This window comes from Mytilus californianus, unplaced genomic scaffold, assembly GCF_021869535.1.
Source record: "Mytilus californianus isolate M0D057914Y unplaced genomic scaffold, xbMytCali1.0.p SCAF_2, whole genome shotgun sequence".
Lineage (NCBI taxonomy): Eukaryota > Metazoa > Mollusca > Bivalvia > Mytilida > Mytilidae > Mytilus > Mytilus californianus.
Genome location: NW_026262668.1, coordinates 126,065,998 through 126,091,577, shown reverse-complemented (window position 1 = coordinate 126,091,577; position 25,580 = coordinate 126,065,998). Strand labels below are relative to the sequence as shown.

At 32.7% G+C, this 25,580-nt stretch overlaps 1 protein-coding gene across 1 annotated transcript; it reads right to left on the bottom strand.

Moving 5' to 3' along the window:
• Positions 1-471: 471 nt before the first annotated feature.
• LOC127728831 (uncharacterized) lies at positions 472-11,675 on the bottom strand. The gene is made up of 7 exons (XM_052236431.1): positions 11,459-11,675; positions 8,748-8,841; positions 6,379-6,512; positions 5,425-5,512; positions 2,941-3,041; positions 2,539-2,662; positions 472-664 (listed from the first exon to the last, which is right to left on the bottom strand). Exons 1-7 carry the CDS (start codon positions 11,638-11,640, stop codon positions 575-577), a joined length of 813 nt encoding a protein of 270 aa, XP_052092391.1. The 5' UTR covers positions 11,641-11,675; the 3' UTR covers positions 472-574.
• Positions 11,676-25,580: the final 13,905 nt, after the last annotated feature.

The window sequence follows — 25,580 nt, the reverse complement described above, 5'->3', positions numbered from 1 at the left end:
CAGCAAAGTTAAAACTTCCTAGCATTCAAAATGTAGGAGGAGTTATGCGGAATAGATATATACCAATAATGGGACGGACGGACGGACGGACGGACGGAAAGGGGTAAAACAATATGCCCCCAAACTTTTAGTTACGGGGGCATAAAAAGCATGAAAATTTAACTGATGCATACTGAGATCTAATACAGAGATTGAACCTGACCCAAACAGATTTTGACAGAGGTTGTATTTTGTCATAATCGCATTCTCGCTAAAAAGAAAAGGGCGACGCTTGAGCCCTTCGATATGTTCACCTTAAGACAAAATGGTTTTAATAATAGCAATTTGTTTTTTTCAGTGATGACAAAAAGAAATAAAGTTGATATATATATTTCTTTAAACTTTTGCACGAATGTTTGAAAATGTTACTGATATTCGGATAACACAATTTTTCATTATTGGAGAACCTACAGGGCCAAACCAGACACAAGATGTACCTTCTCTTTTATTATTTCATTTGCATACACACAGTAATAAATTTATAAACAATAACAAACAGTTCACATTGAGGACGAAATTCAATGAGACAAGACATTTAGATTTGAGGATGTTGGTTTATTCTTTGTTTTTCGTCAATTTCTTCATATTCCGATCTTCCACAAGTAAAGACATACACAACACCAGTCTACAAAAAATGCCATACATTATATGTTATAGTAAGTTTTGATTTTATTATTAGTAAACTCGATTTATTATAATCTCAATTGTTGCACGGACCGCTGCACATATGTATAACTGTATCTGAACTAGTATTGGACGTTTATTGCTATACATTGAAGAACAACAATATACCATGACAAAGCTTAATTACTTCGGAGATAAAGTATCGCAAACTGCGCTAATATATATATTTTTGACATGCATGATAGTTTGATTAATCTGTACATAAATCCGCAAATGCAAGCATAACTTTTAGATGATTCTGTCAGTATATTTGTATTGTTAATTGTTTATCTGTGTTATTTGATGTATTTAGTACTTAGCGATCCGATTGTTTGGATTTTACACTAATAAATATGTCGTATCATGATTTATGTTTCAGTTCTAAGTAAAAAGATGAAAATGATCAATCTTGATTTGACAAACTTCTGTTTGGTATTCCAGTGCTTTGCTTTTAAGCCAATTGGCATTCCATTTGCGCCAAAATAAAACATTCCATTTGCGCCAATAATACAGGTAAATAGTATAAATAATAGATCTACATTGAAAAAGAGACTTTAATAATAATGTTACAAAATAGTTTTGATAGCATAGTATAACATATTTATCATAAATCACATTCATCTATAAACCACAATGAAAGCATTAAACACTACATCTATTGTGATTCTGTTTTGGCTATTTTTTGAGGTATATCTATACGATTGCCTCTGTTTTTCAATTCATTAAATATCCTAAATGTGAGGTCATAAAACATTACAAAAGTATATCTGGATTACCTTTCTATTTTTCTCAGAATGAATTTACACTTTACAATTTTATACCTTTTAGTGACTCTCAGTTTTGTATGAGAAATGAGTATGAACTCACTTACTTAATTTAGGGGGGGGGGGGTACAGCATTTCTTAAACGATTCTGGTATTCAGGATACGACTTATATCAAAACGTTTCCGATATGTTTTACCTGTAAATTGGTGCAAAACCAGTATTTACTTTTGGCGCAAATTAAATACAATCATGTGGCGCAAATGAAGTACAACCCTGTGGCGCATATGAAATATTGCATTTATTTAAAAATTGGCACAAATGCAAATGCAATGCGCCCTTGTATTCTTTAAGTTTGTTTTAAATATGTCTGTCATATTTGTTTTTCGCGAATAGTTTTGTTATAAATTAGGCCGTTAGTTTTCTCAATTGAATTGTTTCATATTTTTCATGTCGGGGCCTTTTATAGCCGACTATACGGTATGGGGTTTTCTCGTTGTTGGAGGCCGTAAGGTTGCCTATAATTGCTTACATCCACTTTATTTGAACTTTGGTGGATAGTTGTCTCATTGGCAATCATGCCTCATCTCCTTGTTTTTATATTGTACCATTATTTTTCAGTACGTATCGTGTGCTACGTCCAGAAAATCTACTACTCCGTCTCGTGAAGATGTTTTACCATGTACCAGTACCACAAATTTATAATGACAAGTTCATTTTATAAATACGTATGCTAACACATTTGTTTGCACAACACGTGTATCTGGAATAACCTTCATTAAATATGCTCGAGATCGGAAGTTTGAAAAGACATAATGTCAATGGTTTCAGAGCGAAAAAAAACCACCAAAATACCCCTAAACGTAGCCCTAGGTAGTTACGCTCTTAGTTTTAGTGCAATTACATAATTCATGAATTTGAAATCTACAGGAAAATGTATCATTTAAATAATCATCAATACCGAAGCACTTGCTACTTGGCAGCTGATATCTTTGGGGATTAATAGTGCAGCGACAGAACCGACCAATCAACACATAAAGGCTTTGAATATGCAAACGTAAAGTACATGTATACCTTTATGGAGGAGCCAACGGCTGCCCAGAACGAATAATTTGGGATTATTTCTTTTCCTGAAGCTCCATTTATCTTTTGATATGCCATACCTCCCAGTAAATATACTCCAATTAAAGAAGCAATTCTACAGTATGAAAAAAAACAAAACATTATTATGTGTTAGTTAATCCAAAAGGTTTAAAAAAGAAAGAAAAAAAAACTAATCCCTAATAAGATAAATATGATGCTAGAGAACGGATTATAATCTCCAAAAAGATTAAGCGTTCTTTCAATTATTGAAATAATTATTTTTTAATGATGTAGTTTACTAAGTGTGCTCTTTCACAATTCCTTCTTTCATTGATAATAAAGTCTACTAAGTGTGAACTTTACATATTTACTTCTTTCGTTAGTAATACTTACATTATACCTATAACGGATCCAGCACTCAAACCATTGCTCGGATTTGTTATAGTTGGAGACGTCGTAGATCGACACACATGCTTGCTATGTAACTCAAAATACTGCCAACAAAAAATTATGAGAATATATGTAAAATCTGATCAAATAAGGACAAGCTTTTTTTTCATAGAATCAGTTAAGATCACATCTGGGTTTTTACAATCCATCATACATGTTATTAATCTGACATTATTATCTACCTTGATTTGTGGTCTTTTTCAGTTCCATAAATCTTTAAAAAAAGTAAATTATTAAAATTAGAGTTCATACTTGTAAGCTGATTTTGTATCCCATTTTTTATCTTATTGTTAAATTTTGGTCAATAACAAATAAAAATGCAAATTTGGTTTCTATTGTAAATTTGTACTTAAGTCATTTGAAATACAAATGATGAAACTTGACCAGGACGAACTTCTTTTAAATCTAAATCATAAGGTATGGCACGTGTTGTTTACCTTATTGACAATTTAACGTTAGACCTTACGGACAACATTTTACATAATTAAGCAAAAATAAAAATGAAATTGTCAGAGTTCGTATACTATATAGAACATGAAAAGATACACTGCAATGAAACACCATTTCCGAAAAAACTGATTTTTATTAATACGTTTTTTTCAGATTTATAGAACTCAAACATACTATATAACTAACAACCGGATATGGCTTAGAAATGATGTATGCTACATCGGCGGAGGCCATTTTAGCGAAAAAAATCGGACGTTTTAGCGCAAGATTTTTAACACATTTTAGCGAAAAATGAAATTATCAATGCCCATTTTAACGACACTGCACCTAGTTCTATGTTTAGAGTTCATGAGACCTCAGCATGTGGACCATATGTTGTTTGTTTGTGTTTGTTTGTACGTCTATTTTTTCGGAGAAGTTTTAGTGATTGCTGTTCTGTCCAATATTTTTTTGTATGATTACTGTTATCCTGTGTATGTTTTATATATACTAGCCAATCAACATCTAACAACACATGGTACAGTTAGCCCCACCTGGTACTGGCACATAATGGTAGGGACAAGCATGGTGGTAAACCTCAAATATATTAAATGTTGCTTCTTTTGTTAAGCACTTTAACAGGGAGAATTTCCGCAGACCAGCTTGGCATGGAAATTCCTGTCCTATTTTGTCTTAACTTAGATCCTAAAATGAGTTCTGCTGTATTCTGGAGTTCATAGGATTGAAATAACATTAACATTTCATTATGTAAATTACTGATCTTTTTAGAAGTTTTATTGAGCTGATACCACAAGATCAGCTTGATAACACTTTTACGGAGGAAACATGTCCTAACTTTCTAAAGAAAGTTTTAATCAATTGAAGAGTACAAAAAAGATTCAAATAGTCTCAGTTAGTTCACGTAGCGAGCTTGCAACGAGTGCGGGAGATTTTGGTTCTATCCACGGCGGGCCAACTATTATACATATAAGTAGGAATGCGATGTTTCCTATCAAGCACGTTTTAATTTCGTGTAAAGAAAAATAAAACCTGGACGACTCCAAGTTGGAAAATACATCAACGTTTGTGACAGATCTTCCTGTGAACTTTTAAAAGGCACGTTATAAAATCGGACTCGAGTGCGTGTCGGTCTAATACAAAACATGACATCCTCTGATTCATTTCACATTAACCAATTATCGTCCTGAATATTTATTTAATGTTAGCCGCTAAACGTTCAGCAGTAATCTATCAATTTCATTTTTTCAGTTTTTAAGAGTGGATACCGCGAGAGTGAGACCACTAAGTCTATCCAAAAAAGGAAAACCACGCCTAAATGATTATTTTCTGCCCATGATGACAAAATTTAGACATACCCTTTCATATCAGATTCACGAACACACGATGACGATCGTTATTCAGGAAAAGTTGCTTAGTGAGAGGTACAATGCTTACAAGTCTCTAATTTGTTTATGCGATTCCAATATTCGAATTATTGATGGTTGTTTGATCACAGTCGTCAATTGGCAAATTATTTAAGAAGATTTATATCGAATGCAAGTTAAAAAATATATATAAACAGGAATATAGAATTGGGAAGTAAGAGAATTTTGGCTGTAAACATTTGACTGTTTGCCTTGTACTAAATTCCCTTAGAATCTTTAAAGGATTGTGTTTTATCTTCTTCTCAACACGGGACATGAAGTTTGACATTACCGTTCCGAGCAGATATGGCTGCAGATTATAAATAAATACGGACGCCCCCTTAGCATAGATACTACCTAGAGTACTGCAAGGAGAAGTTTTAGTAACTCCATTTCGTTAAGGACTTCCCTTGTTCAATACATGCTATGGTTTGACGTTCTGTGTCGACCTTAACTAAAACAAAATAATTGTTGCATCATACACCTTAAAATTTAAATTGAATGGTTTAAATATTTTAAAATTAGACTTTAGCATTAAAAATATGATATAAATCTATATGACTTTATGACTTACATATTTACCACTCCCTGCAGGCTCTTCACCTGTGACAATGAATTGTCCTTCCTGCATTTCATCGCAGAACAATATTATATACGCTGTCCTGTGAATAGTAATCACAGATTTTATTAAAATGTTTTCTATGTGACTGTGTGTGTGGTTTAGAAATAGTTGCTATTTGAACATTGTATAAAGCCCTCATGGAAAATGATATTGAAAAGAGTTTGCATTCTCAGAGGTTTTTTTTTATTTGTCAAGCTACTAATAAACACTGTATCATAAATCTGAATTGAACACAATTTTCTTTATAAAACAATATTTTTAATCAAATTTGTAAAAGTGTCTTATCTAAGAATTCCTTCAACAACAATACATTTTTACTGCAAGAGAAATTTCCTACATACTGAACTATTTTCTTGTCACGAGATCAATACAGCAAGTATCGGTTGTGTCTCTGATGACGCACTTGATGTCGCGCCTTCAGGAATTTTTGCGATTTCCTCAGTTTTAGTTTTGTTTTGCCTCTTCTTAATTGATTAACGAGATTCGAACATCGTTTAACTACTGTTGCCCCAAATTACCAAAATCACTTTATTTTGACTTATATTTTTAAGATAATTTTAAGAAATTGTAGTTTTCAGTTTCTACTTCTCAAACATGGTAAACCATACAAAAATTTTATCCTATCCGATGTGACCTCATTTTGTGGATGTTCCAAGTCAGGGGTTGTCTGCCTATTTAATTTTACTCTGGTTGCTGTGGTCTGTTGTACTGTGTGGTATTTTTGGCGATTCTTGTTACCCCTTTTTGCGTATTATTACTTGCAATTCGGCGTCGTTCGAAGAGACAAGATTTTAAAAGTTCATATCCTTTGTCAACATCATTACTATAAAAGTTACTGTTTGTGATTAGGGTACTAAATCGAACCTCCATATTGTCTGAGTAATGTTTGATTACAAGATTCATTACCTGTTCTCTTCACCTGTTATACCATACTGAAGTTGAAGGTCTCCGTTTACTTCGTTATGATCGAACTTAGCGTTCTTAAGACTTCCTATGGGAACATATTTTGGAGTAGGTGCCCCAGCAATGATTTCACACATCTAAAAAGAAAATTTCTCCATCTTGTACGCCTTGTCATGTTTTTTTTTTAATTATAATAAACTAAAGAAGCCAGTTGTTCAGTGGTTGTCGTTTGTTGGTGTGGTTCATAAGTGTTTCTCGTTTTTTATATAGATTAGACCGTTGGTTTTCCTGTTTGAATTGTTTTACACTAGTCTTTTTGGGGCCCTTTATAGCTTTCTGTTCGGTGTGAACCAAGGCTCCGTGTTGAAGGCCGTACTTTGACCTATAATTGTTTACTTTTTACACATTGTGATTTGGATGGATAGTTGTCTCATTGGCACTCATATCACATCTTCTTATTTATATACACAACTTTTGAATGATGTCACAGATCTTTTGAGAAAATTAATGAGACTATAGAAACCGCATTCACAGCGATTCAAGAGAACATTTATCAGAAAAGTTATACACTAAACATGTCAAGTTTATTTTTACTAAAAAGATAGACAAAGAAAAAAAACCAGAGGCCTTTTAAAAAGGATAAACGATACCAAAAAGGGCGATTAAGGTCGAAGAAAAACAGACCATACAATGTAAAAAGAAAACAGACAAACAAGAGTTTGTAAAACAGTACACACAAAACTAGTTGCTGTTCCATTTGTGGTACCTGTTGTTCGCTCATGGCTAGTAAAAATCAGAAGACGAGTCACATATGAGTTATCACAATTGAAAAAGAGGTGATTTTGGTTACGCAATTAAAACATATCGGTTATATGTTATCAAACGTGACACAGATATTCCAAAACGGTCAAGCAAATCATGATGGCACTTGTAAAATCTTCAGAGAGATCATTTAAATTTCTACATTAAAAGCCACTGGTTCAATAGCCTCCTTGTAAGCAACAACCGTCTATCAAAGTAATCATAATAGGAAACGCAAGAGCTAAACGAGAGGCAAAAGACACCAAAGGGACATTCAAACTCATAAGTCGAAAATAAACTGACAACGCCATGTGAAAAATGAAAAAGACTAAAAGACAAACAACAGTACACAAAACACAACATAGAAAACTATAGACTGAGCAACACGAACCCCACCAAAAATCGGTGGTGATAAAGATATCAATAATGGCAAAAATATTCACTAACAACTTTTGTCAGAAATATAGAGATTTATTGTTGAAGAACTGTTAACCATTATATATGAGATCTAAAAAAAAAATATCAACACTGCAACATATTTATGTGCAAGTCCAAAGCTGGGAACCTTGTCCGTGGTTGTCCTATCTCAATTTTTTTTTTTGGTAATTTGGATAAATTACCATCGATGGCAGATCATTTATAGTTTTATTTTGAAATTATTCACAACTTTTATCGTATCGGGACGATTTTGATCTTGACAAAATGAATATACGTCTGCCTTTTGTTGAAAACTGTTCACTTAATGGAATTGTTAATGATGCAACATTTTTGTTTTACATCTAAATAGATGTTTCGGCATAAATTTTTAATTAAACAGAAAAATGGACTTTTATTTCACTCCATGTTGTAATACAAGACTGGTATGCCTAAAGTAGATTTACATATTATATTTGATTCGGTTAAAAGTTGTGCAAATTCATTAAAAGGTACCGCAGACAAATATGGTAATATATAAAATAAATGAAGTGTAAGTTGATTCTCTTCTTCGGAAGTCTCTATTCACATTGACACAGTTTCTATTTTTTTTTTACCCAACATGATGTCCTAGATTTAATCTGAAACTGTAGATTTTATTAGCAATCTAGCGAGGTCAAAAGATAACTATGCCTTTTAATATATCAGAAAAAATTCAGGAATATTTTTACTGTATCATTTTGACTCTTGTTTCTTTGAAAAAAAAGTGCTGAACCTTCATGATACAGGTACGCAAAAGATTTACTTTGAGTTTATTAAATAGAAATAGAGCAATGAAACAGTTGTTTGACTATCTATAGGTGTCACTTCTGGTTCAGCACTGGCTAGGATGTATTTCGTATCCTTTTTGTTTAGATAAACCGCCAGGAAAGAAGAATATAAAAAACCCATCAAAGATACCAGTTTCATAATTTTGTGCGCCACACGCGCGTTTCGTCTACAAAAGACTTAACAGTGACGCTCGAATCAAACAAGATAAAATGCCAAATAACGTACGAAGTTGAAGAGCAATCTAAAATACAGTTTTCATTTTTACGTAAACAATACTCTGAACTTTAAACATTTGCCTTCCAATATTAATGATAAAATATTGTTACCGTGACGTTTGAGCACTCTCCTTCATTAAACAGATGACAAGGGTTCCATGAGTATTTTGCACCACCAAATATTTCAGATTTAGCATCTTTAAACCTAAAAATAAATATACATATATAAAGCAAGAATACTATGTACTTCTTTTGTCTATATCGTAATTTGCTCCATTCAACGTGATAACTTGACCTAATATTCTGCTCAATGTATAATAATTTCCTGAAAGAGATATACCATTTACAATTCTATTGTACTTTCTAGTTAGGTACTGTTGTATAAAAATGAACATAAAATAACAAGGGGGTGACACGGGGTACTCATTTCCCAAATCCCCCTTTTTTGTAAGTTTTACCTTTTTTCCTTCTTTTCCCCAGCTCTCCACATTTTTACCCCATATATCCCACATCCCATGTTTAACCTCCATATCCCACATCACAAAAAGCGTGCCATCCCCCTCAAGGAAAATCATCGTTTATAATAAACAATTATCCCTGTACATATAACATCTCTACTGTTTTGGCGAAGTAAAGGAATAGCTAAACTTGAAGACAATCAATGTCCATGTACAAAATTGGTTCCCACCTTTATGCTGTCATCAGAAGAACACCTTTTTAAGTTTGTGAATGTTTATCATTTAGAGTGGGTGTCCATCAAAGTTTCATTTTCTGTCTACTAGGTTATCTGGTCAAATGAGCCGATTTTTGCACCCATGTGCATGTCGGAAGGACAAAAAGGACCATGGCGGATAGTGGTCTCATTGACAATCACATATTTTCATATTTTTATACTGTTTGAAAAAAGCCGAATTTCCGACGTCAACATATTGTGTACCTCTTCTAGCCGACTTTCATCCGTATTCGTATACAACAGACTTCATGTGGGGACTCCCCAAGAAGAATGAAAAGGAATATAGCATTATCCTTTAACTTAAAATTCCGTCATATAGATGATGTTAGCATAATAAGTCATAGTTGCTGACCATGTTGATAGAAATTGACAGTGAGGGTCGGTTGAAAGCTAAACTGAACAACAAAAAAGATGATTCCATTTTTACATCGCGATGACCTTGAGGTCATCCCGATGTATTGCTATCGCCTAGATTTCCATTATGTAAATTAGTTTTGGGTTTGTAACCGATCTATAAACATGATGAATACGCGCACATAAACGAGTGCAAAATAACATTCCTTATCGTTTGATATAAATACATCTCTTCAATGAATACTGATAAAAATATTTTTGTTAACAACATAAATTGATAATATGAAAATGTTTTGTAGTTAGATATATATATATAAGTAAAAAATTATTGATAATATCAATGCACACGTACCGAAAAATTGTGTTAAAGCATGCGGAAGAATATCTCAAAGAACGTTTTGTGAAAATACCGTCAAGGACCGGTAACTCTGTAATTGATTTTGCGGGAAAATATGAATGCCTACTCGTATCCAATCTTAGAAAAATCGAATTTTTACAGAAAAGTGTCCACCATGCACTTGCATTGCACTATTTTTAGAATAGTAGAATAGAATGATATACAAATGGATTCAAATCATATATATATGTAACTGTTATTTTAATATAATATAAACAAAAACTCAGTGTATACTGATTTGTATCACTACAATATAATAGTTATTACGGTGAAGTTGAATTTCCTGTCATTTATTCATCATCCACGCACGAACTTGTCTCAGAAAAAAATATATCTCTGTACATTAACCTCAGTTTTAGGTAAAGAGATATGTTGTTTTTTTCTGAGACAAGTGCTTTTGACCATCCTCAAGAACTTGTGGTCATCCGATGTTCAGTACTTCAGTACTTTGATTTCAGTTGTGAGTTTTTCATTTTTATCTGGCAAAAGTGCAGCAAAATCTGCATATGGAATATATATCTCCTATGGATAATAAACTCCATAGCTTGCCATTTCTACTATGACCTATTTGATGGTTGCTGCTTACACGAAAGGTATTGAACCAAGGGTTTTCAATTGAACAGTCATCAAGATTTGGTTCAGCCATACAGATTATCTACGACAAAACTGTCCAAGGATGTGTTTTACTTGTCTTTACCACGATCGCGTCATCTTTTCCTCTTTTGAATGTGGGTTATCGCCGGATTGTCACTGCCATGTGGAACACGACGGATACTAACAGAATAGCAGGAACTGATAACCTTTCCGAGGCACCTGCTGAGTTGACCATCGTCTTTGGAGGGGTTCGAGTTTATAATTGTTGGTTTGGTTGTCAATGTAGTGTTTTGCCTGTTTGATATAATTTGGAATAATTTTAACAATAGGGCTACTTTAAAAAGTCCTTCAATCTTTATCGTTGATAGTTTGATATGTGTGAATTTAAACATTATTATGGCATATTTTTTAACAAATTATGCCGAAAGATGGCTAATAACGGCAATAAGACATTCTAAAACAAAACAAATATTCTAATGGATGGAAAGATAAGTTTTGTTTTTCAGATATAAATTAATTCATGTTGGTTAAGGATGTCCTTCAATGTACAATTTTACACAAACATGTCAAATTTGCATATTGTATCAAGACTTCAATAGTAATGTATAGCGATGTATAACATTCTGATGTTATGAATACTGTGTTTTGGACTCTTTTATGTTCGAATTCCAATATGTTTTGACAAGCTTGAGGTATTGGTCCTCTGAGTGAAATAATTTCAGTGGAAATGGCGCTACCTCTTACCTGGGCTCTGTGTCGTTATTATTAGATAAGGATTGTAGATCGACATAGTCTCCATTGGAATATTCGCACAAACATGGAGTCTTCTGATTACAAACATCTATAATGGGATGTGGATCATCTGAATAAACGTAACATGTCAATATGACAAGGGTGAAGAATATCAGCTGTGTGACGTCCGCCATGTTGGTCCAGAGTAAAGTATGCGTCCATATCACAAGATAATCTAAGGCATGTGATGTTACTGTATCAGTTTAACGCAGTGAGATAAACTAATCATTCTGCCCATTGTTTTGATTAATCAACGAAAACTGATAAATAATAATCAAGGTTCAGATTGTCCCACATAAATGAAACATTGTTTTTTTTAAATCAGAAGGAGAACAAGATGTCACGGTTGTAACCAAAAAATGGATTGGTGATGCAGTGATTCTATATTCATCGTTTAAGATTTTTAAAGTAGGTCTAATATGAAAAATACAATAAGAGATACAATGAGCAGGATATTCAAATTTCTCCTTCAAATATTTCATGTATTGCTCTCCTGGTAAAATGTTATAACTTAGTTATTTAAAATACTGTAAAACACATGCACTAATTTCTTACGCAGTTTCGAAATATAATACTTCCAAATATTCTTTTACAAGTTCAAGATGATCAATCTTTATCTTTTTTAAGCTCATAAGTCTAACGTTTATCATACCAAATGTTGTTTAGAAATATGTGTCGTACTGAATCAACTGTTAATCTGTAATCAATTTGTACTCATTGACAAATATATCTCTATTACTTTTTTATAAAACCCACATTTCAGTGTACGTGTTTTTGCATCTCATATATCCCAGTGGATACCACAGACACTAGAAGGTCTGATTCATCATCTTGATCTTTTCCTAGATATTGACAAAGATGGACGACTTTAAACTAGAATTATGACAAACGTAATGATTTCAACTTTCCAATTGCCAACTTCTCATTTCCCAGCAGGAACATACCCTCTGTCAAATCGTATGGCGTTCAATATTTCAATTGACACGTTACGCTCATGCATATTCACAGTTTCTAACTTCATTAGCAGGGTGTGCTTCTTAAACAAAAACTGTTCCATCAGAGTTATGAGGAAAAACGACTGATCTCGATACTACACAAGTTTTACATTTATCTTCACGAATTGGTAGATCGATTTGATATGCCTGTGTCTCAACTCACTAGCGATATGTTTTGCAGTCTTTGGATATCAGAATTGTCGTCTACTCTGTAATTTTACAGACTGTACAATTACCGATTGTGACAGCTTGACTGAGTGTGGCCTTGGATTGCAGTGAGGCATGCATGTCGACGCATCCGGTATTGCTCCTTTTAGAGTTTATGTGTTTTTGTTTGCTACCTTGATTTGTCTCCTAATCGATTTTTAAGATTTGGACATCGTTCAACTACTGTTCCTTAATTTATATTGTGGTAGAAACTATATATAGAATGGAAAATCAAATTGCCCCCGAATTTTTTTTCACATTATGGCTAATTTAATTATTTTTTTTTATGTTTTAAACTTAACTTTCACAGTTTCATGTGTGTACCGTACCTTAAGGCTGTAACAGCATTGTGCTGGGTTTCTGTTACATTTAATTAAATTATAATTGCTTGGAGATGGCTCTAAACTGCAATTTTGAAACGATTTTGCAAAAAAAAAAAAGAGTGAAAAGGACGTTCATTACCAAATCAAAATCTAATCAGATTATAATAGAGAATGGTAACTGGGAATGTGTCAAAGAGACAACAACCCGACCAAACAGCATGAAACACCTCAAGGCCACCAATGGGTCTTCTACGCAGCGAGAAACTTCCACACCTATTTTAAGAACTATGTTTTTGTCTTTCAGGTACTAATTTATTCCTCTGAATAAAACTTTCAGAGAAAATTAAGACAGGAAATCCATAATAATTTAATTTTGGATGTAACACGTCTTCTGATTGGCTGAAAGATTTTTGTCTATCAGCTCATAGACATAACTTTGTCATGTGAACGTGACGTCATCAACGTTTTTTCATGATTTACTCATTGAAAATTGAATTTAGAATTAGATTATAAGGAATGACTACTATTTTTTCTGTCTATTCGAAATATCCTCAAAAATGTGGTGCACACTTTTAAATAACCCACTACGCGGGTTATTCATTGTTCACCACATATTTTATGGTATTTCTTCATAGACAGAAAAAATATTACAGTCATTCCTTAAATAAGTCTACTCGCAAGAAAAGTACAAATTAAAAAAAAAAATTAAAAAAATTAGTGGGTAAAAATTTACCAAAAATATTTTTCCGATGAAAAGTAAGTTGCAATCTCCTCATTTATACTATATATATATATATATATATATATATATATATATATATATATATATATATAAATATATATATATATTGCAATCTTTAATTAGCAAATCTCTGTTCTTACAAATATTTTAACAAACCCCTCTATCGTTCTGTTTGGCTGAAGATTTTTGTACCGTCGTTTGTTTCAGCACGGTCTGAGTGATCATTGTCAACGAATTTGTTTTGTGTCTTTGGCTATTCGTCACTATAGTGAGATTTTGCTTTTACATCAGATTCAGGTTCATATCTTTCTTCATGATAAAATATAAATTTCGAATTATAGTTTCACTAATTTTTACTTGTGTTTAATCTCTAGATTTTGAATGGTCCTTCACGAAAATAGTTTGGCTAAGAAATGGACCTTCATACCTCAGTTGGTTAATGGTTTGACTTTCAGAGCTATCATATTTTGTTTCTTCTGTCTACGTTGACATCTCTCAAACTGATAAGCTTTGTACTTTTATACTTTTGTTTTTTTACACGATCTCAATGATAATACAAACACAAACACTATGAATGACACTGATTAAATGAAACAATGTCCTCTGATTCTCCTCTATGTACTTAAACGTAAATACAAAGAAAAACAGATATGGAGAAAATAAGTAAAATGATCAGGAAACAAAAGAACTGAGGATAGAGATACTGCTACTATTAAGGGGATAACATGGTGTAATGATGAAAGAGAACAAATTTGCTATTTCTAATATTTATCATAAACAGTTTAATATGTCCCTCAAAACCCCAAAATCACCGCACTGGTCTCTGCAACGATATCAAATCTACAACGAAAATGATAATAGTTAATAAAAAAAAAAACCCCACACACACACAAATATGTATATAAGTCTATCCTTAAAGATTTAGTCTTCTCACTTGTCTAGACGAGATCTAAAACCAAAGTAAGACACACATAATGACTTTAATATTGAAAGTGTATGTATAGGGAGAGTATTTATTAAGTCGCTAGTCATTAAACTGAGCGATATTTCTATGATAACAGGTATAAACACTGTTTTCACAGTGTATTCGACAAATGATTCGGATACGATATGCAATTATAATTAATTAAGTTAAAAGAAAAGCATTCCAAATATATTAAAACATATTTATCAGTAAATATTGAAGTATTTTTCGTTATTCTTTAAAACCGATATTTTTAAGTGCATAATTATTTGATTTAATTATAATTTCTTTAAATATAAAAGCAAGATGTTCACTGTTTACAAGGACTGCGAATGCATTATGAAGAAATTATCTAATTGATTTATTCGGTTTAATTATAATGGTTTGATTACGCCACGGTCACTGACAAACTGGAATTGATTTTGATTTTTGAATGACGTTATTAGCTTATACTGAGCAATAAGAGAACATATGTTCCTCTCACAATCATTCATTATGCATAGATACGAATTTTGTCATTTAATCTTATAAATCTGATTACCAATGCAAAAGGTTATATACTTTGATTGAATTTATGCCTTATGTATGTCAGTTCTTTACGGAATTAAACTGTTATCTGATTGATTTCATGGACAATACAATATGTAAAGAGTAGTCGTTCTATTGTAACATATTTCTATTAAAATATGTCGATACCGTTCGCAAAGAAAGTACGCCTTGTTTTAGATTAGTGTCTCTAAAAAAACTCTCAAAACAAATGCTAACGAGGGAAATATTTTGTTGAGCAATACTTTAGAATAAAGAAAATGTTTTTCCACATTCCAACAATGAATATTATGAAATTTGGGTAGAAGCTTCCTCTTTAATTAGATCAGGACAGCGTTAAAACACTCAGCAACAAATGAATAATATAATTTAAAAAGTCATACTAAATCCATTAGAGTGTACACAAACCTTTTTCAAAAGTCCTTCCTACTAATATAAAAATAAGGAGATGTTGTATGATTGCCAATGAGACAACTATCCACCAAAGTTCAAATGAAGTGGATGTAAGCATTTATAGGCAACCATACAGCCTCAACAAATGAGAAAAACCCATATCGTATAGTCGACCATAAAAGGCCCCGACATGAAAAATACGAAACAAATCCATTGAGAAAACTTACGGCCTAACTTATTACATAACAAAATTACAAAAAACAAATATGACAGACATGAACCAGTGACAACCACTGAACTACAGGCTCCTGGCTTGGGACAGACGCATAAAGAATGTGGCGGGATTAAACAGGTTTGAAGGCGCAAACCCTTCCCCTAGGCTGTGACAGTGGTGTAACAGTATAACATAAGAACAAACTATAAAAATCAGATGAAAAGGACGACTACAATATAAGCAGAAATAGTTTTCGGAAGAACAGACGACTACAGTATAATGCGAACAAGTATCCAGGAGAACAGACGACTACAGTATAATGAGAACAAGTATTCTGATTAAGAATAGAAGACTACAGTATAATGAGAACAAGTATCCTAATTGAGAATAGAAGACTACAGTATAATGAGAACAAGAATCCTGATCGAGAATAGAAGACTACAGTATAATGAGAACAAGAATCCTAATCGAGAATAGAAGACTACAGTATAATGAGAACAAGAATCCTGATCGAGAATAGACGACTACAGTATAATGAGAACAAGAATCCTGATCGAGAATAGAAGACTACAGTATAATGAGAACAAGTATCCTGATCGAGAATAGAAGACTACAGTATAATGAGAACAAGAATCCTGATCGAGAATAGAAGACTACAGTATAATGAGAACAAGAATCCTGATCGAGAATAGAAGACTACAGTATAATGAGATCAATTATCACGAAGAACAAGTATCCGGTAAAACAAAAGACTACAGTACAATGACAACAAGTATCCTGGAGAACAGACACATTCAATAAAATAAGAACAAGTAGTCTGATCAAAAACTGACGACTAAAGTATAATGAGAACAAATATTCAGATCGGGAACAGACGACTACAGTATAATGAGAATAAGTATGTAGAAGAACAGATGACTACACTTTGATGAGAAAAAGTATCCTGATCGAGAACAGAGGACGTCAGTATTACGAGAACAAGTTTCCAGGGGAAAATACGACTATAAAATTAGCAGAAGAAGTTTCCGGGGGAACAGACGACTACAGTATAATGAGAACAAGTATCCAGGAGAACAGACGACTACAGTATAATGAGAACAAGTATCAAAGAGAACAGACGACTACAGTACAACGACAACAAGTATCCGAGAGATCTGACGACTACAGTTTAATGAGAACAAGTTTCAAAGAGAACAGACGACTACAGTACAATGAGAACTAGTATCCAGGAGAACAGACGACTACAGTATAATGAGAACAAGAATCAAAGAGAACAGACGACAACAGTACAATGAGAACAAGTATCAAAGAGAACAGACGACTACAGTACAACGACAACAAGTATCCGAGAGATCTGACGACTACAGTTTAATGAGAACAAGTTTCAAAGAGAACAGACGACTACAGTACAATGAGAACAAGTATCAAAGAGAACAGACGACTACAGTATAATGCGAACAAGTGTCCAGGAGAACAGACTACAGTATAATGAGAAAAAAGTATTCGGGAGAACAGACGACTACAATATAACGAGAACAAGTATCCGAGAGATCTGACGACTACAGTATAATGAGAACATGTATCCAGGAGAACAGACGACTACAGTATAATGAGAACATGTATCCAGGAGAACAGACGACTACAGTATAAAGAGAACAAGTATCCGAGAGATCTGACGACTACATTATAATGAGAACAAGCATCCAGGAGAACAGACGACTACAGTATAATGTGAACAAGTATCAAAGAGAACAAACGATTACAGTATAATGAGAACAAGTATCATGGAGAACAGACTACAGGATAATGAGAACACGTATCCAGGAGAACAAATGACTACACTTTATGAGAACAATTATCCTAATAGAGAACAGACAGCGTCAGTATAATGAGAACAATTTTCCGGGAGAATAGACGGCTAAGTATGATGAGAACAAGTATTCTGACCGAGAACAGACGACGTCAGTTTATTGAGAACATGTATTCTGACCGAGAACAGACGACGTCAGTTTATTGAGAACAAGTATTCTGACTGAGAACAGACGACGTCAGTTTATTGAGAACATGTATTCTAAAGAATAGACTACCACAGTATAATGAGAACACTTGTTTCTGGAGAACAATCAAGTTATGTTAATCACGGTTCTCCAACATTTCACGTTTCACGATTCTCCAACATTTGAAAAATCCAACTCACGTTTATCCAACAAGTGTAAAACAATAGATGGGCATGGTGTTTATATAGCAAATAAAATTGTTGTTTTTAGGAAGTTATAGTGAGACCTGTATACAATGTATAATATGATTTTCATATTATACTTTTTAAAAATAAATATAAAATAATAAATACATTCAGAAAAATTCAAAAATGTATATTTTATAAAAATTCTCATACTGTTCAACTTCCGATTATAATCTAAAGCAAACATATTTATTTTGTATTTGCATTGTATCATAGATCAAATTTATTTGTTCAGTGTATGTTCGCTGGTGTTAATATGTCTTTTGATTGAGTTAAGCCATTTCAATTGATATTTTATAGTGTGTCTTTCTATGTTGTGATGTTACACTATTGTTTCAGATAAGGGTGAAGGTTTGGTACCATTAAAACGTATAAACCCGCTGCAATTGTTTGCACCTGTCCTAAGTCAGGAATCTGATGTTCAGTAGTTGTCGTCTGTTGATGTGGTTCATAAGTTATTCTCGTTTCTCGTTTTTTATATAGATTAGACCGTTGGTTTTCCCGTTTGAATGGTTTTACACTAGTAATTTTTGGGGCCCTTTATAGCTTGCTGTTCGGTGTGAGCCAAAGCTCCGTGTTGAAGACCGTACTTTGACCTATAATGGTTTACTTTTATAAATTTTGACTTGGATGGAGAGTTGTCTCATTGGCACTCATACCACATCTTCTTATATCTATATATTTATGACAGCTTGAAAAAGTATTTTTGTTTTTTTTAACATATTTCTCTAAGTCTTGTTTTTTGGCAAGCATATTTTATAGTTATAATTATTAAATGTATTTGCAGAAGAAGAAAAAACAATTTTAGAGTTACATTAAAAAATAACAGTATCGTTCCGCAACTTTATTCGGAGTCTGTCTTCTTATTTTATAAGGTGGAGCACCCATTTTAGCTTGGTAAAGATTTCAATGAGAAGATCTCATAGAGCTGGTACATGTACGTAATGCCAGAGTTTGAATGATATATAAACATTTTTTAGTTGTAACAAAGCTGAACTATATATTTCACATCATAATCATATATGTAGCTCAATAAGGGGACCCGGGCACCCTGCCCCCCCCCCCACCCCCCTAAATCCGCCTCTGCTATAAACTATTTTCAATATATGTTTGCCAAAGTATTAAGTTGTATTTTTCATTTGTCCTTCTAGTAAATATCATAACAACATTTTTTTCTTGGAGAAATTTTAAAACCCCATGTAGCACCGTTTACATATATGATCTAGTCTTGTATTTTTTTCTGAAAAACTTGATGCTTGAACCTGATTTTCATATAGCACCTTCATCTGTAAATTGTGAAATTAACAAAATGAATCATGGACCATTATATTAAATAAATCAGACTAATACAACTTCTTTGAAGGGTACCATTCCCAGTTTGCTCAACTCTACACACTACACGCGCAATGATCTATAAAGCTATGTACGAACTCGTCTTTAGTCTTCTACCTAATGAAAGTGAGCAGACATATGATCACTTATTCAACTTGTTGAACACATCAACTCCAACTAGCACCACATATATTCTTTACTGACAGCTACCCGTTATTCCGCGCAACGAGCATTCGTCAACATTACACAGAGAAGCTGCATTTTCCACTACACCCAATAAATGTTTCTCAGATACTATATTAAAGCAATATTGTAAAGTGTACCTAGAAAAAAAAACAAAGGATATGGGGTATCCATCCATGACACTGAATCGGTATATGCACAGCAAAAAACACACAAAAAGCAAAGGAACAGCGCTTTTATTGGTTTACTTCATCTCAAAGACACAACGAGGCCTTTAACACGGAACTCAATAAAACTCTCACCTCACTGCAATTTTAAGACGGCCCCTAGCACCGGTTTGAGAGACATGTCTGTCTGGCAGAATTCATCTGACCTTTACCTGATTTACATTCTACTTTTTGTCCTTAATTTAAAGATTTAAATTTTTTGTATAATACTAAAATGTGTCAGAAATTTAAATCATTTTCCTGCGCATAATTTCAAGATTGTGCAGTGTATTTGTCCATCAGTGCTAATATTGTTGATTATTTCATACCATTGAAAACTAGTTTTAAATATTGGAGAAACGTGAACACACCAATTAGATAATGACAGTAGTAATCTTTAAACGTGTAACGTAAATGTTTACTAAACATTAACTTAATTTGCTGGTTTATAGTAACTCCATGAAATATAAAACAATTATTCATTAAAAAAATGGATTCGCTTGTCCTAATAAGTACTATCTTTAGAAAGTAAATGTTACAATGATTATTTCCTGGCAGTTCTATTATCTTAAGCAAACCATGTTTTAAATGAATAAACCAAAGCCCTGTTAAACACTTATATGACCACTTCCAAGCACAAATCTATCATCTAACGTGTTAAAGTTAGCAAATGTATTTAATTCTAAGAATTAAAAATATCTGTAAATGTATCAGCTGTATAAATTCCACAAATTGGCCCCCTGGTTAGAAAGTCAATGCTGTCTTATACGGATAGTAATATTTATACCTCTTCATCCTGTCTGCTGAAATTTGTTATTTATTATGATGTAATATGCTGAGAAAATTTTGTGTACCAATGTGGTTACATTGGTTGTTGAAGAATAACATTTGTCTTGTCATATCAAAGAATTCCGCTGAAGTTGATGCTAGGGGCTGTCTTGAACTTGTCGAAATGTGTGAGCTTTTGCTCCATATCGAAGGCCTCGTTGTGACTTTGAGATTGAGGACATCAATAGAAGTGTTATTTTTTTGCTTTGGATATTTTGAGTCACGAAATAATACACTTGAACTAAAATATTTGAAGTTCATGCATAACTGAGCATCACACTTCTTTCAAGATTCATATGAGAAAACTACAGCCAAATCTAATATACTAACCATTTGTTAATTCACCAGAATAACTAAAAAAAACTTAGTCCGGTATAACATTAGTTGAACTATTATGATTAAATAAAACTGTTATTCCTGTAGTTGATTGAAACAGTTCAATATAAAGAAAAGGCAAACTAAAAAAACTTCAACATATCAATAATAATACGAAACTCATTTGAATTTTTATTCCTGGGAAACAATATAAATTTTCAAAATATTTGTACTTAATTGTATGTTAACATTTGGTAAATGATTGTAAGTCATCAATTTGTCCGAATTTTTTTACGTTAACAAAATTATCTTCCAAGGACTTCTTCTCAGTATTTTGCATGATTTAGAATAGTAGAAGTCATAATGTTTGACGTAAACAACATCTGTTACAGTTTTTTTTTCACTTTGAAAATATCTTTGAAGAAAACCATTCAAATCCAGTCAAATAATTCAACATGCCAAACACAATGAGGAGGAGCCTAATACTCCAGAGACCAATCACGTATGAAAATATAAAATTTAACACTGCAGCTTTTTAATATGCGTGCGCAAATTTATAGATTGAACTTCATATATAATGTAAAAAATACCATAGATTTGGCATTCCAATTTGAGCATCACACTTTTCTTCAAGATATAGATATCATGTGAGTAAACATGTCTTTACCTTTTCAGTCATATTTGATATTTTGTTTATTTTTCTAATCCTGTAATATCATAAGTCATTTGATAAAATTATCTTGATTATTTAAATTGTTTTAGATACAATATTGTATGAACCCGGATGGTGTTATCTGTAGATACTTATACTTTGGCATACGCTTCTTATGCGCCTATCCTAAGGATCGAAGGAAAATTTAATTCAGTGGTTGTCGTCGGTTGCTGTCTGCCATAAATCAGACTTGGTTTTCTCTACTGCATTGTTTCACATTTTGTTATGCCGGGGCATTTTATAGCTTACTATGCGGTTTGGGTTTGGTCATTATTGAAGTCCGTACGACGATCTATACTGTTGTTTAATTCTCTTATGGATAGTTGTCTCATTGGCAGAAACCACCTTATTTTTCTGAAATATTTGCTACGATTTTGACAGTATAAGTTGAAAAAATAAAGCGTCTTTTCTTTGTTTTATACATTTACAAAAACGGAATATTGAAAAAAAAATCGTAATTAGCAATCACATACTTTTGTATAATTTTGTCAAAATAAGTCCCAAAACTTCGATGATTTATTATTGTCTTGTAAAACAATAATTTGACCTCATCTGACCTATGATGTGACCTCAATTGGAGATGAGTGCATGTTCCGTTATGGAAAAGAATTTCAACTGAAAAAGTAAAACTATGGAAGCTAACACTTTGTTGAAATACAAATTCTTTCGAATCGGTAGTCAACAAATATGACATGAAGTTGTATCTTTTGATATTGAAATAACAGTGTCATAAAATTTGTATCGTCATTTTATGAATTATATTATTTCAAAGCATTTCAAGCTTTGTCAGATAGGACAGTTTATTGATACAAGTGACATTTTTTCACGCCTTTATCAAATGATGTATTACCAGCGGATTGTCGAAGTAATTAGTGGGAAATCTAGGGTCAAAATATTACCTCCCCTGTAAATACTTAAATCCATTCGATGTTTGTTGCGTTTTATTAAGGACGCTATGAATTATGAATTCACAAGAAAATATTTCATAGCAGACTTGTTCCTGTATTGTTATTTTTCACAGTTTATGGCCAAACTCAGTAAAGATCCGTCGAAATTACATTTAGTAGATAAATTTAAAAACACTAACCGTTACCTTGATGATATTTTTCCTTTAAATAATCAAGCATTTTCTAATTTTAATGCTGAAATTTACCCAAAGGAACTGACTTAAAATAAATCTTATGCAGACAGCAATACTTGTCCTTTTCTAGATTTAGATAATTCAGCTCCACACGTGGAACTCTATTCAAAATTCACGACAAAAGAGACGATTTTTCGTCCCCCCGATTGCTAATTTGCCCTTTTATGGACGGTTATGTTCCTTTGGTCCCTTCTTACGATGTATACATTTCACAACTTGTTCGCTATACCCGTGTCTGTAGTCGCGTTTTGGATTTCAATGAACGTAATTTATGTATAAACTGATAAATTATTAAGCTATTATTTCGTTGCCACAAATTAATTAAAATCTTTACGCACCAAATTCTTTCATAGATACAAAGATTTGGTAATGAAGTTTGTCTACACATGTAGAGTTCTTATTTAAAACGTGATATCGCATTCTAATTTTTACGGCGATGTTTTTAAAGCTTGGAAATTTAGATACGATCAATGTAAACTAATTGTTCCTTTGAATAAACTTATTTTTAAAGGTTATCAATTTTACACAGTAGTGAAATCTTTAAATATTGTTTTTATTGGTTTTAACATTAATTTTGAATTTGAAAAATTATAACATAACTAAATATATATCGCTATATATGTACAGTTATGAGAACTAATGGTCCTAAATCCTGTCGATACTGTTTACTAATATTTTGGTCATGCGTGTCTCAGACGTCTTTACACTAGATTGATACTTTAGTCTTGGAGAACATGATATAGTTATTAGTGGTAATTGGTTTGAATTAGCTTTCAGTAACTGTTTTAAAGTTAGTTATTTTTTGTGCCTTGTACCGATCTTTTGAGTTACGCCCATTGCAACTGTTTTTACAGTTTGTTCTTATGTTGTGCGGTAACACCACTATCCCAGGTTAGGGGAGGGTTGAGCGCTAACAAACATGTTTAATCCCGCCACATTCTTTATGTGCATCTTCCAAGTCAGGAGCATGTAATTCAGTGGTTATCTTTGGTTAATGTCTGTCATATTTGTTTTTCGTAATTTTTTTTGTTATAAAGCAGACTGTTAGTTTTCTCAATTGAATTGTTTGGCATTTTTCATGTCGGGGCCTTTCATAGCAGACTATACGGCATGGGTTTTTCTTATTGTTAAAGGCCGTGCGGTTGCTTATTATTGCTTACATCCACTTCATTTAAACCTTGGTGGGTAGCTGTCTTATTTGTAATCATACCACACCTCACTATTTTTATATTGTAAATAGTAACAATAAAAATAAACTGAAATGAAAACAAAATTTCCATACAATGTTATCATTTCCCACCTAAAATAGCGAAAGACGAACACAGCAGGTTAGAGGAGCTTTATGTAAAATTGATTTTAATTATTGTTATAAATATGTACCAACAACACTTTATTTTTCTACTGGCCTCTCTGGAACATGACAATTATCCGTATATGTATGCAGCTTGATCAGAGAAATTCAGAAAAAAAATCCAATGCAATCAATTGATATGCAGCAAACTTAAGATTAATACTTTTGAAATTAAGTTACTTAGCAAATTCAAACGGACCTTATCCCGACGTAAACATTGAATGTGCATAGATCGAAAGGACCACAAATACATGTACAGAAATCGAGACGACCTTTTCCTAAATTTGTACAAAAAAAATATTAAAAATCTTTTAACGGATAACCGACTTAGTAAAAATATTTATTTTTTGAACCTGAAATTTTGGGAAATTGTAACATGCTCAGGGCTATGTGAAACACTCTGAAAATTGGTGACCTGAAAGGTCTTTAGATTTTGTATGTTCATGATTTTTTCCATTTTTCTTTTATTAATATGCAGCAAAGATTACATTTTTTAAATTTCAGTTTCACAAGCTTTTAATGTCATTATCTCGATAAATAATGAACATAAAACATCGTGTATTTGCGAGTATATTTCTAATAAAAACCGTTTACCAAATAAATCTTTGAAATGTACGATTGCTGTTTAGAAATAATTTTTAATCAGTATCGTCACCGGCATTGTTTTACTATTGATTTTTGGAGAGTGACTTTTCCATTGTTTACGTGCATTGGTTTTGCCACTGTACCGTTAAATGTCAAACCTGACTAAAATATTTCAATAAGATGTTATTTCTACGAAGTATCTGTATTTTTTGTTTCAATGCAATTATCAACTTCCTGAAAGTCAAAGAAATGATGTTAAATCATTCCTTTGTTCAATACGTAAAAATATTGATTGTTTGGTTTTAAAACATAAAATGTGGTAAAAAAATTTCATTTGGAGAATAAATCCGTCAAGATTGGCAGAAGAATTTACATATCATTAATTCCAATTTTTTCAGCCTTAAATCAAGATCTCATTACCAGCAGTCCATACAAAAATCTTCAAAGTTAAAATTATAAATTTCAGTCGCTTACACTTTGATATAAATGTAAACATTTTCGACAAAAGTTTCTAGTTATGTGTAAAATAAAGGTTACATTTCGGATAAAGTTGCACTTTAAATTATGGTATTAAACAGAAATTTTCATAAAGGGCCACTGACTGCCATAAGTAGTCATGCTTCAGTGATTCTCTAAATAATCAACTAAATTTTTCCCACAAAAAGGGGGAGGGGGGGGGGGGGGGGGGGTGGCGGGCACCCTGGGCCCCCATAATCCGCCTCTGTTAAATGCTAGTGTAACGTGTAACCGGGAAGGCGTTTATATCTTAAACGATTCTTTTCAATAAATACTTGG

Excerpts from the sequence above, each read along its gene's own strand:
- LOC127728831 (XM_052236431.1), bottom strand. The coding sequence starts at position 11,640 with ATGGCGGACGTCACACAGCTGATATTCTTCACCCTTGTCATATTGACA. Across the intron at positions 2,663-2,940 it reads GGATCCGTTATAGGTATAAT|AATTGCTTCTTTAATTGGAG; the intron begins GTAAGTATTACT and ends TTCATACTGTAG. Across the intron at positions 665-2,538 it reads CCGTTGGCTCCTCCATAAAG|ACTGGTGTTGTGTATGTCTT; the intron begins GTATACATGTAC and ends CATTTTTTGTAG.